The sequence below is a fragment of the Marmota flaviventris genome, chromosome X (assembly GCF_047511675.1).
Source record: "Marmota flaviventris isolate mMarFla1 chromosome X, mMarFla1.hap1, whole genome shotgun sequence".
Classification (NCBI taxonomy): Eukaryota; Metazoa; Chordata; class Mammalia; order Rodentia; family Sciuridae; genus Marmota; species Marmota flaviventris.
Window position 1 is genome coordinate 121,448,362 of NC_092518.1, and position 16,733 is coordinate 121,465,094.

Consider the following 16,733-nt stretch of genomic DNA (forward strand, 5'->3'; position numbering starts at 1 on the left):
GCAATTAGCAGTATTTTGATTAATAGAAACATGAACATTCAAGAAAAGCAAATTAAAGAATTTGTAAAACTATCTTAACTAATTATATTAGTTTTTAATATAAGAAGGCTTACAGCACTTCCTACAACTGAAAGATGCTTAGTTTATAACATGATCTACTTTATTGGTACTACCATGCTAATGACATGGCACTGATGTCACAGACAGCATACCAGGAATGCATTCTCTTAAAAATACTGCCAATGAATAAGAAAAACATTACTTTTACTGTGAGCAACCAAAAAAAAAAAAAAAGAAAGAAAGGAAGCTTGCTTTTGAAATTTAGAAACTCAGTCTTTAATACCCATGAAAAAGTGGTAACCAGCATGGAAAAATCATTGAAGTGCACAAATTTTGGAGTTACTAAATCCCTGTATTTGGCTATACTGCCACTGGAAGCAATGTAAAATCCATTTCAGTTATTAAAACAAAGGTGCCTTTCCACCCCACCACTTGTGTCCAAGTAATATGTAGCATGTATTTTTATGTAATAACTGTTCAGAAAACAAGAAGGAAAAACAAGGAAAAACATTTACAGTTGATTTCAGTAATTTAAGGCTTTATATAAGAATCACAGCTTTCAGACCAGCTTCAAAATCAATGTTCTTCTATTAAATAAAACCAACCTGAGAAACTGCAAAGGTGTAAGGTTTTATATGATGAAAGCCTATAACATTTCAGAACCACTGGAACACATTTTATACATTGATACAAAGGAAAAAAATACTTTTTTTTACAAGAGCAATATAGTTATTCCAATAAATCAAGATGCTCTTTTAAAATGCTTTTTTCAACTCTGACAGGATGTATCAAATATCTTTTATAAAAAATTCTGCAATGACGCAGCCACATCAGTGTTTATTAGCAGCTCAATTCACAATAGCTAAACTATGGAAGCAACCAAGGTGCCCTTCAACAGATGAATAGATAAAGAAACTGTGGTATATATACACAATGGAATATTACTCAGCCATAAAAAAGAATGAGATTATGGCATTTGCCAATAAATGTATAGAACTGGAGAATATCATGCTAAGTGAAATAAGACAATTCCCCAAAACCAAAGGTCAGATGATATGCAGATGCTAACTCACAATAAGCAGGGGTGGATAAGGGAAGAATAGAAGTACTTTGGATTAGACAAAGGGGAATGAAAGAAAGGGAGGGGTAATACAAATAGGAAAGATAATAGAATGAATTGCACACTATTATCCTATGTGCATATATTATTACATGACCAATGTAATTCTACACCATGTACAACCAGAAGAATGAGATGTTATACTCCATATATGTATAATGTCAAAATATATTCCACTATCATGTATAACTAATAAGAACAGATAAAAAGAAAAACCCAAATGTCATAGAACAGGTGAAATGAAATACGGTATGTCAATCCAGTAGAGTACTTCTCAGCAACAATTCACACAATAACATGAAAGAGTATAAATACAGGTTGAGCAAAAGAAGTCAGACACTGAAGATTGTAAGAATCCATTATGGGGCTGGGGTTTTAACTCAGTGGTAGAGCACTTGCCTAGCACACGTGAGGCACTGAGTTGAAACCTCGGCACCACATAAAAATAAACATTCTGTCCATCCATAACTAAAAAAAATATTTTTTTAAAAAAGAATTCATTCATATGAAATTCTAGAATATAGGTCTATAGTGAAAGAATGTAAATCCAAGGTATTTGGGTAGGAGGACTAGAGAGAGGAATAGGGAAACCTTTTTGTGGTATATACATCAATACATTCTCATCAATCAAGGAAAAATGCACTGAAGTGGGAATATTTTATAGTTGTACCCATAATAAATAACCTCCAATAACACTGATTTAAATACTTAAAAAAGAAAGAAAAAAAGAAAGAAAGTTAGCAAAATGATTTGTTAGTATAAAACCAGGTCAAGGGGATCAACTTTTGAATCCAAAAAGAAATCTTTTTACTTTGGACACACCTCTCTAATGCTTCTAATCTAATACCTAAAAGGTAACATACTAACAGTAAATTTAAACTATATTATAATAAACAACACAAGACACAAACCTGTTGTGAGAATCCACAGAAGAACTGGTACAAAAACTGTGGCAAAATGAAACAAAGGTTCTGGAAAAAAAATTAAAACAAGGGTTAATATTATCATTTGACCAACTTTCTATACGAAAGCAGGAAACTGCACCCCAATGGTTTATAGTTATTCTCAAATCCTTCTAATGTCAAATGAATGAACCTACAAGCTCAGTGAATGAGGAGGGAGCTAAATATCAACTCCTGTGGAAATCTAAGCTATTAGGTAATCTAAGTAGACCAAAGACAATTCACTGATGTGGCTGCGTCATTGTAGTATTTTTTATAAAAGATATTTGGTACATCCTGTCAGAGTTGAAAAAAGCATTTTAAAAGAGCATTTTGATTTATTGGAATAAACACAACTACTACTATACTGCTCTAGCAAAAAAAAGTATTTTGATTTTTTTTCCTTTGTATCAATGTATAAAATGTGTTCCAGTGGTTCTGAAATGTTACAGGCTTTCATCATATAAAACCTTACACCTTTGCAGTTTGTCAGTGATGTAAAGAAACTAAAAACTTTTTTTGTGTCGTACTGGGGATTGAACCCAGGGCCTTGTACATGGGAGGTAAGTACTCTACCACTGAGCTAAACCCCCAGCCCTAGGAAACCAAAACAAAAGATGAAGTCAGATTAAGACAAACGTCTGTCCCCCATCAAACTTACTTTATGAGAATCTCTTCCTAGTCTCCTTCCAAGGAAGAAATGAGCTCATCCAATATGAACACTTAATGATACTATACCCAAATACCAATTTAAGAATCACCGCAGACTTATATAATAATACATGTATATTTTAAAGTTAATACCAATAAATAGTTAAGAAATTGTTGTAGATTATACTGACACTAACAGTTATCAACTAATGCTTTACCCTGCCTCTATTACTCCCTCATCAATTGACATAGGGTTGTTGAGAACCTACTAAATGCTTCTTGGGCTTGGGTTGTGGCTCAGTGGCAGAGCGCTTACTTAGTATGTGTGAGGCACTGGGTTTGATTCTCAGCACCACATATAAATAAATAGAATAAAGGTCCATCAACAACTAAAAAAAAATATTTTTAAAAAAGTAAACTTTTCTCTCCTAAGGGACTTATCATTTAACTGGAAGAATTAAAACATACAGATGCACACTGGGAATTTATAAGGCAGTTAAAAGGTACCAAGTATGACTATAAAACACTGGAATTAATGTCTTTGGTAAAAAGCTCCAGACTTTTGACCAAAAAGACTGCTATCTTTCAAAGTAGGCAGTAAACTTATTTATGTGCTACTGTCACTAGTTCACCACATCTCTGAACTTCTTCTTTGGGAAGCACTTTTAAGAGCCTTTTTTGTGGGGAATACTGGGGATTGAAGTCAGGGGCAAAGGCAATTGACCACTGAGCCACATCCCTAGCCCTATTTTGTATTTTATTTAGAGACAGGATCTCACTGAGTTGCTTAGTGCCTTGCTTTTGCTGAGGCTAGTTTTGAACTTGAGATCCTCCTGCCTCAGCTTCCCAAGCCTCTGGGATTACAGGCGTGCACCACTGCGCCTGGCTTAAGAGCCATTTTTGAACCATGTCAGAAAATCAGTGCCATTTCTTCTGGTACATATTATCAGTAGTTAATTCACCAGATTAGCTCTGGGAGACTTGAGGCTGTTTTGAAAGATGAAATGTATCCTCAATGAATAAGCTTCTGCCACAATGAGGTGATTTAGATAAATATACTACAGGTTCTAGAGGATATACCTAAAGAAACATGATCTACATGTTTTGGATCATCCCTGCAGCATGAGAATAAATGTCATAGCCCACAATGTCATCATCTGGAAAAGCAATACTCATTAGTATGTATCAGTTCTAACACAATGCAAAATACTGCCAGCAGCATTTCCAGAGTCAGGGGTCTTCATGAGGAGGACTCTGCCTCCCCCACCAGAATGTAAACTCCATGAGAATAGGGACATTGCCTGTCTTACTCCATGGTGAATTCCCAGGGCCTAAAACAGTGTTTGGCACATAGAAATACATTCAAAATATATTTGTTGATGGATAGAATAAAGAAGTTAGAATTTGAACTAGGTCTTAAAGATAAATAAGATATGTAGGGGGCTGGGGTTATAGCTCAGCGGTAGAGCACTCACTTAGCACATGCAAGGCTCTGGGTTCAATCCTCAGCACTAGCACCACGTAAAAATAAATAAAATAAAGGTACTGTGTCCAACTACAACTAAAAAATAAATATTTAAAAAGATACATAGATGGCAAGAAACGGCAAGACAGTATGTATTTTAAGTATAAATGGTAAGAAAGGGTCAGATGGGGGAGTGCCTTAAAAGACAGACTAACACAAAACAAAAGTAAAGTTTCAGAGGGACAAGATGAAGAGTAGAATTTTCTAAACTTTGGTTGGATTATGTGAGAATTTAATGGGAAAACAGAAGGCAGGAAGACATATTATTGAAGTACTCTAGGATACACCAGGACAATTTGAAGATGTAATAAGAAAAGAGGAAGTAAATATCTGATTTCACCAAAGAGGGTTGAAAATATTAGAAACCCCTTGGGATAAAAGACTGCAATATAAAATAAATAGTGCTGTCAGTAACCAAGATGATAATGGACATACAAATACAAATGAAGGCAGAGGGCATTATCTACAAAAATAATCATCAATCCCCTATGTTGGCAACAGGGATGTGTCAATTTCTGATCACTGGCCAACATTTGCCAAGCTAATTCTTGTTTTATTTCCCTTAACAGAGCATTCCTTCCATCTGGTGGCAGTTATTTGAATTGCAAGCCAAAATCCTAGAGGCAAACCAATTTTCTGGAATAGGATCAGATTACCAGGCAGATCTGCATGACAAATTTTAACAGGGCCTCCTACTAGGGGGAGGTTAAGAGAAAATAATGTGAGGCTATTAATTATTGAGTGCAAGGCCCAATACATCCTAACTATGATGTAGAAGGAGTCCTAGACTTAAATAAATCTATAGTAGATATACACTAAGCCCCACTTTCTACATATGCTAAATTATGTTTGAGGCCAGCCTGGGAAACTTGGTCTGACCCATCTTAAATAAAAACAAAAGAAAGAAGTGAACAACAAATTCCTATTAACAATGAACTTGATTGTAATGGAAATAAACTAACCACACTGTAGTGGTAGAAAAGAGAAAAAAGGGAAGCTTTATTTTTAATTTTTTATGGATGAATTATAATTTTATATAATAGCAGGCTTCATTGTAAAATATTTGCACATGCATATAGCATAACTTGGTTAACTTCATTTCCTAGTTCTTCCCCTTTCTTTCCTTTCCTCCCTTTCTTAATCCCCACCCTCTGCCTACTGGTCTCCCTTCTATTTTCATGAAATCCCTTTCTTTCCTCCTTTTCTTTCTGGCTTCTATATATGAGAGAAAACAAACAACTCTTATGCTAAGTGAAATAAGCCAGACTTTCTGAGTCTGGCTTATTTCACTTAGCATAATGTTCTCCAGTTCTATCCAGTTTTTTTGCAAGTGACATAATTTCATTTTTCTTTTTGCTGAGAAAAACTCCATTGTATATATTTACCACATTTTCTTTATCCATTCATCTGCTGACAAGCACTGGGGCTGATTCCATAACTTGGCTATTGTGCTGCTATGAACACTGTGTGACTGTATCACTATAGTATGCTGATCTTAGTTCTTTTGGATAAATACCAAAGAGTAGAGTAAGTGGGTCTTATACTGGGTCCATTCTCAGTCTATTGAGGAATCTCCATACAGATTTTCAAGGTGGTTGTACTAATTTACAATCACACTAACAATGTGTAAATGTTCAAAAAAGAAACTATTTTCTAAATAGTATTTTGATATACATATTTTAAGGCTAAAAAGAAATGCACCAACATGTATGACAACATGGAGAACCCAGAGGACATTATGTCAAGTGAAAAAAAATCAGATACAGGTAAAAAAAAATACTGCATGATCTCACTTATATGTAGAACCTAAAAATGCAGAGAGTAGAATGGTGGTTCCTAGGGGATGGGGGTTAGGTGGGCTGGGGAGATGCTGTTTAAAAGGTGAGAAACTGCTGGGTGTGGTGCACATGCCTATAATTCCAGCAACTCAGGAGGCTGAGACAGGAGGATTGCAAGTTTGAGGCCAGCTGTAGAAAATTAGTGACATCTTGTCTCAAAATAAAAAGCAAAAAAAGGATGGAGGTAGGGGAGGAGAAGAGTGGTGGGGAGAGGGAGAATATCTAGAATGAACTCTGTGGTTCTGGTATCAAAGGTATTAGTATGAACTGAATTCATACACTGATTCATATTGGTACTTTTGATTCTGGTCCAACATATATGCATATGTACACACACACATATATATACAGATATAAATAGTTTTTTTGTCTCTATGTATTTCCTAGTTCTGTTCACTGAGAAGGCATAAAACCAAGGTTTAGCTCAGTTGTAATGAATATAACTAGCACTGAAATTTAACTTTCTAAATACTATTTGCAAATAAAAGAAATCAGTGTTCCCTGAAGAAAAGTCTGAATCCAGGGCTGGGGCAGGAAAAATACAAGATGAACCTGGAATAGTATGTAGAACTAGAAAACAAAGACATCTTCAAAAAATTATGAGGCTATGCTGGAAGGACCACACTCCTCCCAATGGTCAAATATGAGTCAATTTGAGTAACAAAACAAATGATGAGAATAAAATTTAATTCATAGAATAAAATAGTTGATTTAGTAGCAGAATCATATTTTCAAATGACATTTTACAAAGCAAGGTTGAGGGATCTTGAAACCTTCCAAAACTTTATTTGAATCAAGTTATCAAACTTAACATCAACAGTAAGGAGACATATTGACAACATGTGTCTCGTAATAAAATGTAATAACAAGGTCATAATATGACTTTTGTAGTGTTTTTTAAAATTTTTTTCTTTAGCTGTCAATGGACTTTATTTATATATGATGCTGAGAATTAAACCCAATGCCTCACACATGCTAGGCAAGCGTTCTACCACTGAGCCACAACCCCAGCCCAACTTCTGTAGAGGTTATACCAAAAATGTATAACCTGAATTTAATAATAAGCAGATGTTAAACAAGTCCAAGTAGAGAGACAGCCTACAAACTAAATTAAATGGCTGGTACTTTTCAAAAATGTTAAAATCATAAAGACAAAGACAGGAACTGCTCTAAATTACAGAAGCTTAAGGAGACATAATAGCTTAAATGAAAGGGTGATCCTAAAAAGAAATAGATTACAAAAAGGACATTAATGGAAACTGATTACAGTATATAGACTTGCTAATAATTATGTGCTAATTAAATCAAATTTTTGATTTTGATAACTGTTGTGGGTTTGTCTAAGGCAATAACAGTTGACAAAGCTGGGCAGAATACGTGAGTATCTTGTTTTGCAACTTTTTTAAGAGTCGAAAATTATTTTAAAAAAAGGTAAAAAAAATTAAAATCCTATTGCATAGAACACAGAACAGGACATCAAATTCTGGTCCATATAAATGACAATTATTTGCTTACTTTAACTGTTTCATCTTCATGCATGCCAAGTTCGTTATGCATAAAATAAGTGACTTAAACTAAATTCATTGATTCTATATTCTGAGGAACCTTTAGGACAGGACAGGGGAGCTGAATAAGGAATTGTCCTGGCCCAACCTCCTTCATTCAATGTAGTCCTGCTTCAGTCTGCTTTATGTGTGTAATTTCACATGAGGATTCTGCTATTAAAAAGTGTAGTTTGAAATACTACTTAGCATAAAAGGGAACTAACTATTAATACATGAAGCTCAAAAACATACTAAGTAAAACAGGCCAGACACAAAAATATACAAATATTCCATTTATATCAAGCCCCAGAGGCAAAACTAGTGTGCATAATATTATTAATATTATTAGATATATTTTACATCTATATCTACAGGTTCTATATCATACATATTAATATGTATGGTATAATAATATAAGTCAGTTTACTTGTTGGGGGAGGGATAGAGGACACTGAGAGAGAGCACATGAGAACTTTTGGGGGAAATGGGAATGTCTATTTTTTTATTGGGGTAATAGTTGCATGGATGTATACATTTGTCAAAACTATATACATTTAATAGGTAAACTTTATTATACTTAATTTGCCAATAAAAATAATTTAAAAAATTAATTTCAAATCTCTTATATCTAATGGAATATCTTGTTTTGGATTCATTAAATAGACAACCTTTGCTTCACTGTGTACAAATTTCAGTATCAGAAAAGCAAAAGAAACATAAAAATGGGGGAACAAAACCGTGACTAAGCTAAGCCCATGCTAGATTAAACAATTATTAAATTACAAATACTTTATCACATACCTTATAGAAGAAATACTGTACAAGATGTGCTATTCTCACATAGTATAGATGTCCGTGAGCCAATAATAGTTTCTTTAAATGTTTAAACTTGGGTACAGAATAATCACTGTTCCGGGCTGCTTGGCGGCCTTCTTTGCCTTTAATACCTAAAAAGAGAATATATAGTGTGAGTATTTCAAAGAATAAGCAATCCTGTGATCTATTTTCACATTTTCTAATTGTTGAAATGTTATAGATCAATTGTATAGTTTATCTTTTCTTTTTTAACTAAAAAGGGCTTTCTTTAACTGTGATACTGAGAGTTACCAAATAAAATTATCACTAAATTTAATTGGAAACTATCAATTTGTAATACAGCATGAAACAAAAACAATCATTATTTCAATTTTTGCAAGGCCAAAAATTATCTGAAAGAAAAAAGTCCACCTGAAAATTATTTTTAAGTCACTCAGTAAGTGCTTGATTGTTCATGACATTAAACTAGGTGCTATATATTAAGGCAACTCAAAGACCTGGATTTTGTAGTGTGGTTTAGATGCTCAATTAGAAGATAAAATTCTTCATGAAATACTGACAAGCTACCGAAGAAGTCTATAAAACCTCAAGAAATTTTAGATAGGCTGGGGATATAGCGCACTTGGTAGAGTGCTTGCCTTGCATGCACAAGGCCCTGGGTTTAATCCCCAGCATCACCAAAAAAAAAGTGGACACAACATCTTTATTTTATTTTTTATTTTTATGTGGGGCTGAGGATCAAACCCAGCGCCCCGCACATGCCAGGCGAGCGCGCTACCGCTTGAGCCACATCCCCAGCCCCTTTAGACAACTTCTATATTGGATAATCAATGAACAGAACTTAAGATTTCCATATTAAGCATGTCTACTTCCAAATGGGAAGAAGAATTTGGGAAACTAAACTGCGGTAAAGCAATTCCTAAGATACTAATTACACATGTACCTCAAACCTTTTGCCAAAAAATAAAAAAGGTCAGGGTGTTAGGTGCATTGCCTAAGAGCAACCTGACAAGGAAAAAAATGGTACAGGTAGGTAGAAAAGCTGTTGTTACATGTCGACATATAAATTCAACACTATTCAACACTATAACCCAAACCACCCATAAATACTACTATACAAAATATGAGCCAAACAATGATAATTTCTTAGCCTCCAAAAGTCAATAATCTCAGAAGATATAGTGCAGCAACATAAACAGGCAGTCTTGTCAGGGGCAGGAAATCAATAAAATTTCATGCATGCTGTCAAAATGAGAGCTAAACAATCTATTGTATTGCCAGTAGGTTTGGGAAATTCAATTTACTTGGCTAATACAAAAATATCCTGTAACTTTGTTTTGCCACCTTCCCACAAGAGGTGGGACCTTGATCAGATGAGGCCCTTCATTCTATTAATGATTATCATTCTCAAATTCAAGATGAATAACTAAAACAATCTTTCTAGAATGTAAGAAAATTGTACCTAAAAGCAATACTGATACCATCTCATTAGATGTTTCTTACCTATTCCCACATGGGATTCCAAGATCATGCTAACATCATTGGCACCATCACCAATTGACAGTGTTATTGGGCTGCCTTTTAAATTCTTCACCATTCTGACAATCTAAACAATTTCAAAAGAGACATAGAAAAGATCAAAGCAGAATGTTAGAATGGAATATATTAGGGGTTTTATGCTTAATTCACACTTGCAAATGGAGGCTTTGCTAACAGAAAGGTAGTGTGTGTGTGTGTGTGTGTGCAGGTGCGCACGCCTGCACACGCGCACACACATACATATGCAAACACACACATTTTGAATTCCCACATGCAGAATATAGTGATTCAAAACGTAACACTGGCACCCACCTGATTTTTGGTTCTGTGCATACATGGACTCTCAGAAACTTTTGCCTTCTATGCAGATTAGAGGTAAACGTGTTTCCCTCTTTTTACCATTATTCATATGTCTTTTCAGATCATTAGGTCAGAAAGCTAATTTAGAGTAATTTATATAAGGCCAGCAGAACAAAAGTGGAAAGTCAGAGAACAATGTTATGGTTATGTCTTACTCTCTCCTTCCTGGTGACACTCCTATCTCCCCTAGTAGCATCCTAACACTTATTCCCAGGAATTTGTATAAAATTCTTGTACCCATCTAGCTGCCAACTAAACTTCACTAAAATCTTCCACTGGTTTGCCCTCTCCCTATAGGTAGTTACATTTTAAAAGGGGCATCTTAAAGGAGGTGAGATTTGCAGAAAAGTGCCCAAGATATACAGTACAGTCTGTCACTATTCCCTGTGTATATCTTCTAGCTGTGAAAATAATACTGTGTAGCTCAGTGTTGCTTTCATGGATGGTGTTGAATAAAATGTTCATCCCTGGTGTTAAAACACTTCTGTTTTGGGCTGCTCCAAAACCTTCTCCTGCTGTTACTTGTGGAAAGTGTACTGGGTAAGCAGCTGCCCTACCCCTCTAGGTTTTAATCTCTACTCATTAAGTCAATTCACAAAACTCCTTGGAAGTTAGCAGCCTTAAAAATGCTTAAATAATTCAGTAACTAAAAAATGCTTTACAAAAATCCTTTATTCACAATTGTTCTGACTAGCTAACATAAATAAAATCCATTTCAACATAACTGACATGATTATAAATAATTTATATGAGGCTAAGACACCCCACAGTCTTTTAAAGAAGATCCAGTCAGGTTTTAGTAGTATTGAATAGCACAAACTGCCCCACCCATATACTCAACTCCATCTAACACAAAAATTATGTTACCTAAAACGCCAACTTTCTCCTAACCCCTTGCCTCTCTATGGTTCTTCTTAAAAACTTTTTGAAAGACTATTAGAAATAATCTGTAAGTAAAAGTGTCAAGGACAAACTTTTCAAAACCCAAACTAAATTTATTTTTGATGGGCTACAATAATGGTTAACTCATTGTACCTTTTACACTACGCACAGCAATGATTTGCACCTCAGGGATTAAAAACTGCAGCCAGGGAAGGTCTCCAAAAGGGCAATAAAATTATAAAGGATGACAGTCTTTGCATGAGAATATAGATTAGATTAAAAGACTAAAATCTGTCTTCATGGAAAGATAAAAGGATATGTGGTCATGAACTATAAAATCAGGGAGGATTTAGTTAAGTACACATAGAGTTTTTCACTGATTCCCAGGTCACCCAGATTAAGAGATTCTCTTCAAATCTCTATGATAGCTTTCACAAAAAAATAATTTCACCAAAAATCTATTTATCCATCAACTATAACTGCATGTAATAATACATTTTTCAAAGAAATAAACTATGATCCAAAAAAGATACAAGGCCTGGTCACATACCTTAAGAAGAATTTATTTAAGAAGTAAAGATCTGTTCATGAACATAAGTACTAGGCAACCAGATAAATAAAACTTAAATAATGAAATATACTATCTGTGCAAGAATACATGACATTGTCATTAAAGTTGTTCACATAAGAAGGCCTATCATATCAGAATGGAGAGGACCCTATATGCCAAAATGATTGAGCACTGTTTTACAGAGTGGTTTAAATCATGAAGTATTAATAAGATTTACATGGATGGGAAGAAGGAAGCATTGCAGAGTAAAGGAATGTCATACCCAAAGGCAAACAGCCAGATAAGTATAGTATATGCCCAGAAAATTGATCTGGTATGACCAGATAGATCAATGAGTTTTCATATAGAGAATATGGACAGATGTATATGGAGCCAGATCAACTGGGAGTGATATTATGAAAGTAGGAGCAGGATACAGGAGGAAGTGAAGGAAAGAAAGACTACGGGCAAAGAGAGATGTTGGGTGACTAGTTATAGGTAGAGTTTAATGAGCTATTAAAGGTCTGGCCTTGGAAGGTAATGGAAAGGAAGGAATAGAAGGAAAAGAGAATGTACTAGAAAGTGAAAATTTGGTAACTGACACCACATGAAAGAGTAAAGGCTGGGCTGGGGATATGGCTCAAGCGGTAGAGCGCTCGCCTGGCGTGTGTGCGGCCCGGGTTCAATCCTCAGTACCACATACAAACAAAGATGTTGTGTCCACCGAAAAAAATAAAAAATAAATATTAAAAAATTCTCTCTCACTCTTTAAAAAAAGAAAAGAGTAAAGCCTGGGAGAAATTAACACAGATTTCAAGTTTCTGAGTCTAGAAACCGGGAAGAACAATGAACTTAGTCACAGAAATAAAAGATGCTGAAGTTGGAGAAGATAATGCTAAGTGAAGTTAGCCAATCCCAATAAACCAAATGCTGAATGTTTTCTCTGACATAAGGAGGCTGATTCATAGTGGGGTTGGGAGGGGGAGCATGGGAGGATTAGATGAACTTCAGATAGGGCAAATGGGAGAGAAGAGAAGGAAGGGGGCATGGGGGTAGGAAAGACTGTGGAATGAGATGAACATTGTTACCCTAAGTACATGTATGAAGACACGAATGGTGTGATTCTACTTTGTGTACAACTAGAGATATGAAAAATTGTGCTCTATATGTGTAATAAGAAGTGTAATGCATTCTGCTGTCATATACAACAAATTAGAATAAAAAATAAAAATAAAAAAAGAAATAAAAGATGCCAAGAAAATTGATGATTGGGCTGTAGAGAATTCTAAGAGTGAAAAAGATACATCTCCAAGAAGACGGGTTTGGTAAGCAGATGAAAGAAATAAAGTAGAATCCCAAAGGTCTGGACTACAGACATTAAAAGTGTCTGAAAAAAAAGAGCATGATAGGAGTATAGAGGGAAAGATTGCAGGAAGAAGGTGAAAGCAAAAGAGACCAGTGAGGACACAAAATCAAATAGTCTATGTGTAAACTTTTGAGGGTTTGAACTAGGCTGTCAGTAAATGGTTTCAAAAGATGGCACGAAAAGTAGAACTAAGACAAAAAGCAGGTAGAATCAACAGAATATGGCATCTATATAGAGGGAGAAGATAAGATCAAAGGTAGTTTTGAGACTTAGGGAGCAAAAGAAAAATGGCACTGGTAACAGGAAAGGTAAAAAACAAACTGGTCTGAAGAAGAATATCATAAGATCTGTCTTAGACGCTAGAATTTAATGTGATGGTAGGAAATCCATATGGGGCTGTCTAGCAGACAGCTAGAAATAGATTAAAATCAAGAAAAACTCAGGACCAGCAAAACATCACGGAGAGTCAGAGAAGTGCTAATCCAGAAAAAGAGTTCATAAAGTAAAAAGCAGAGGAGAATTTATTAGAAGCAACTGATAATCAGGGAGAATATAGACAATAAAGCAAACTACAAAGGAAACTAGATGTCCAAAGAGGGAAGAAAATGTCAGGACTACGGACCATCACAGAAATCAAGGAAGGAGAATTTTGAGGAGGATATAATTGATAGTATCAAATGCAGTAAAGAAATGAGGAAGAGAATGAACACAGCACACGAAATTGGGTCAGGTTTGCCAGCAAGCAAGTCAGTAGAGTATTAAAAGCAGAAGAAGCTGGGCGCATGCCTGTGATCTCAATAGCTAGGAAGGCTGAAGCAGGAAGATCCCAAGTTTAAAGCCAGCCTCAGTAACTCAGTGAGGCCCTAAGCAACTCAGTGAGGCCCTAAGCAACTCAGTGAGGCCCTAAGCAACTCAGTGAGACCCTGTCTCAAAATAAAAAAAATTAAAAAAAAATGACTGGGGATATGGCTCAGTGGTTGAGTGCCCCTGGTACCAAAAAAGAGCAAAAGAAACAGGATGCATGAGGCTAATGTCATAGGGGAGAGCAAGGAGCAGTGGAATGGAGGCAACATAGAAGTCCAGCAAAGTTTAAATCAATTTGGGGGAAAGAATCTTTCTTGATTTTGACCCCAAAAGGAAAAAAGTTAAGGTTGAAAAAATTAGATGATAACAATGAAATGATTTAAAAGTAAATTTCTAATTAATTTGTTTAATTAGAAGCAAATTAAAAGTAGATCAAACATTTGCACATATGTATATATAGAAACCCAGAATAGAATATTAATATCCACAGTTACCTGGGCTTTCTGTAATGGTGCCATCCGGCAGCAAAGCACTGCAGTGCACTTCATACAAATTTGTAGGAAAATGCTTTTGTAATTATTTGAACTAGAGTCCTGACTAGAATTTAGTATGAGTGACAATGTGGAGCCATCGATGATTAATCCATATTCTTGATGTTCTGTCCATGCTCTGAAAAAAGAAAAACAATGTTGTTTTTGAAATTATCATACCTTTGCATTTAGGGTACTGATTTTTTAACTATAGAAGATGAGTCATCAATCTGGTTACTTGACGTATTCATTCCAAAGAAGCAATTGCCTCTAATAATAGCACAACAGTGACTTTAAGTAACACCTCAGAGACCTAAGTTGCTCATATAATTGACTATAAGTTCTAAAAAGTACAAAATAAAGGAGGTTTCACAATCTGCCTCTGTTTAAGAAATTCAAGATAAATTTTGGGAATTATAGATGAATTTGGGAATTATAGATGAATTGAACAAGTATAAAATAACATTAGTTCTGACATGAATACAAATTATCAGTGAATTCGATACTCCTTAAAGACTGAGAAAAAACAAAATGGCTTTAGGGTAAAGAAATCATAAAAGACTTCTCTCTAATATCTTTATCTGAATGACAAAACCTATGCATAAAACATGGCTTCTCAAATATGACAGAGCATCTAAAAGACATGGTTCTCATTAAAGAATGTAATAATATAAAATATTTCTTAAATAAGTATCATGTTTTACTACCAGGGGTTCTCAATCCTAGCCTTCCCATTAGAATCATTTGTGTAACTTTAAAAAGTTGCCCAAACCTGAGGCCCATCCTTAGACCAAATAAATGAGAATATTTTGGTTGGGGCTTGATTATGTTTTAAAAGCTCCCTAGTTTGCTCTCATGTATGGCCAGGACTAAGAGGTATTCTAAGTGCCAAAGAAAACAAATGTAACAAGGTGTCAAGTTTTTAAGAAAACAAATGGGGGCTGGGTTTGGTGGTGCATACATATAGCTATATGGGAGGCTGCAACTTAGCAAGATCCTGTCCCAAAATGAAAAATAAAAAGGGCTCGGGATGTGGCTCAGTAGTAAAGCATCCGTGGGTTCCAGAAAGAAAGAAAGGAAGAAAGGAAAAAAAGAAAACTACATGGGGGAAATTTGCAACTGAGAAAATCCTACCAATTAGACTTTTTTTTTTTTCCTTGCAATACAGGAACAAAACAGTGGTTATTCAGTTTTTGCTCAGGGAATTGGGTGCCCTTTGAGAATCACTACAGTGGATGCAGTAGATACAGCAAGATCTCGGTTATAGATTCCATTGTCTAATGCTCCTCAAAAAGCTTAATGTACAAAGGAAATCATCTGAGAATCCTGTTAAAACACAGATTCTGATTTAGTGAGCTGAGGTCCGAAATTTGCATTTCTAACAAGTTTCCTGGTGACATCAGAGCTTCTTTTCTATGGACCTTTCTTTGAGTAGTGAAAGCCAAATACACCCCATCATTCCCTTTCCATATTTCTTTGCTGTATACTGCTAACACTATATTTGTACTTATCTCTATCTGGCTTTATAATACTGTAAATATAATTTATTTTTTTATTTTATTTTATTTTTTTACGGTATTATCATTTTTATTATTATTATTATTTTTTATTTTTAAATTTTTTATTGTGGGTTGTTCAAAACATTACAAATTTCTTGACATATCATATTCCACACTTTGATTCAAGTGGGTTACAACCATGTGCTCTTTGCTTACTTAACAAGAGCTGTCTTACTGGGCAGAAAACAGCAGCTCAATAATCAAGGAATATTTGTAAACACTAAGTATAAGTATGCTATCTGGAGGAATAAAGAATTACAGGCTAGTCTTTCCTTGGAGAATAGAAAATCTCCTTGGGAGTGACAGAAGCATACATGGAAGAACATATATAACCAGATAATAAACAGTCAATGCCCAATCCTTGGGAAAATAAATACACACAGGAAAGAATAGTGGGTTCTTTGTGAGGTATGATATTTAAATTGTAACTTGAAGGCAGGGAAGAAAGAGATGAAGGGAGAAAATGTATGTTGGGATGCACTGGGAAAGCAAATTAAAGGTCTCTTGAGGGCTTTGGTGTGAACTGAATTAAGTAATGGAGAACAACTAAAAGGTTTCAAAGTAGGATTATGATGTGTACTGTAGTTTACTTAAAGACCACTCATCTGGTAGAGGAGATTAAGAGATTCCAAGTGTAAAGTGCCAGTC

The 16,733-nt window shown here is 35.0% G+C and overlaps 1 protein-coding gene across 5 annotated transcripts in view; it reads right to left on the reverse strand.

Annotated features, from left to right (window-relative positions):
* The window catches only part of Atp11c (ATPase phospholipid transporting 11C), a 184,634-nt gene that overhangs the window by 30,060 nt on the left and 137,841 nt on the right, over positions 1–16,733 (reverse strand). For all 5 annotated transcript variants that reach the window (XM_071606843.1, XM_027940165.2, XM_071606840.1 and 2 more), the window contains exons 20-23: positions 14,491–14,665; positions 9,999–10,101; positions 8,481–8,626; positions 2,092–2,151 (exon numbers count right to left, since the gene is read on the reverse strand). In XM_071606843.1, coding sequence (XP_071462944.1) covers positions 2,092–2,151; positions 8,481–8,626; positions 9,999–10,101; positions 14,491–14,665 — 484 coding nt within the window. The remainder of the gene's footprint in view (positions 1–2,091; positions 2,152–8,480; positions 8,627–9,998; positions 10,102–14,490; positions 14,666–16,733) is intronic.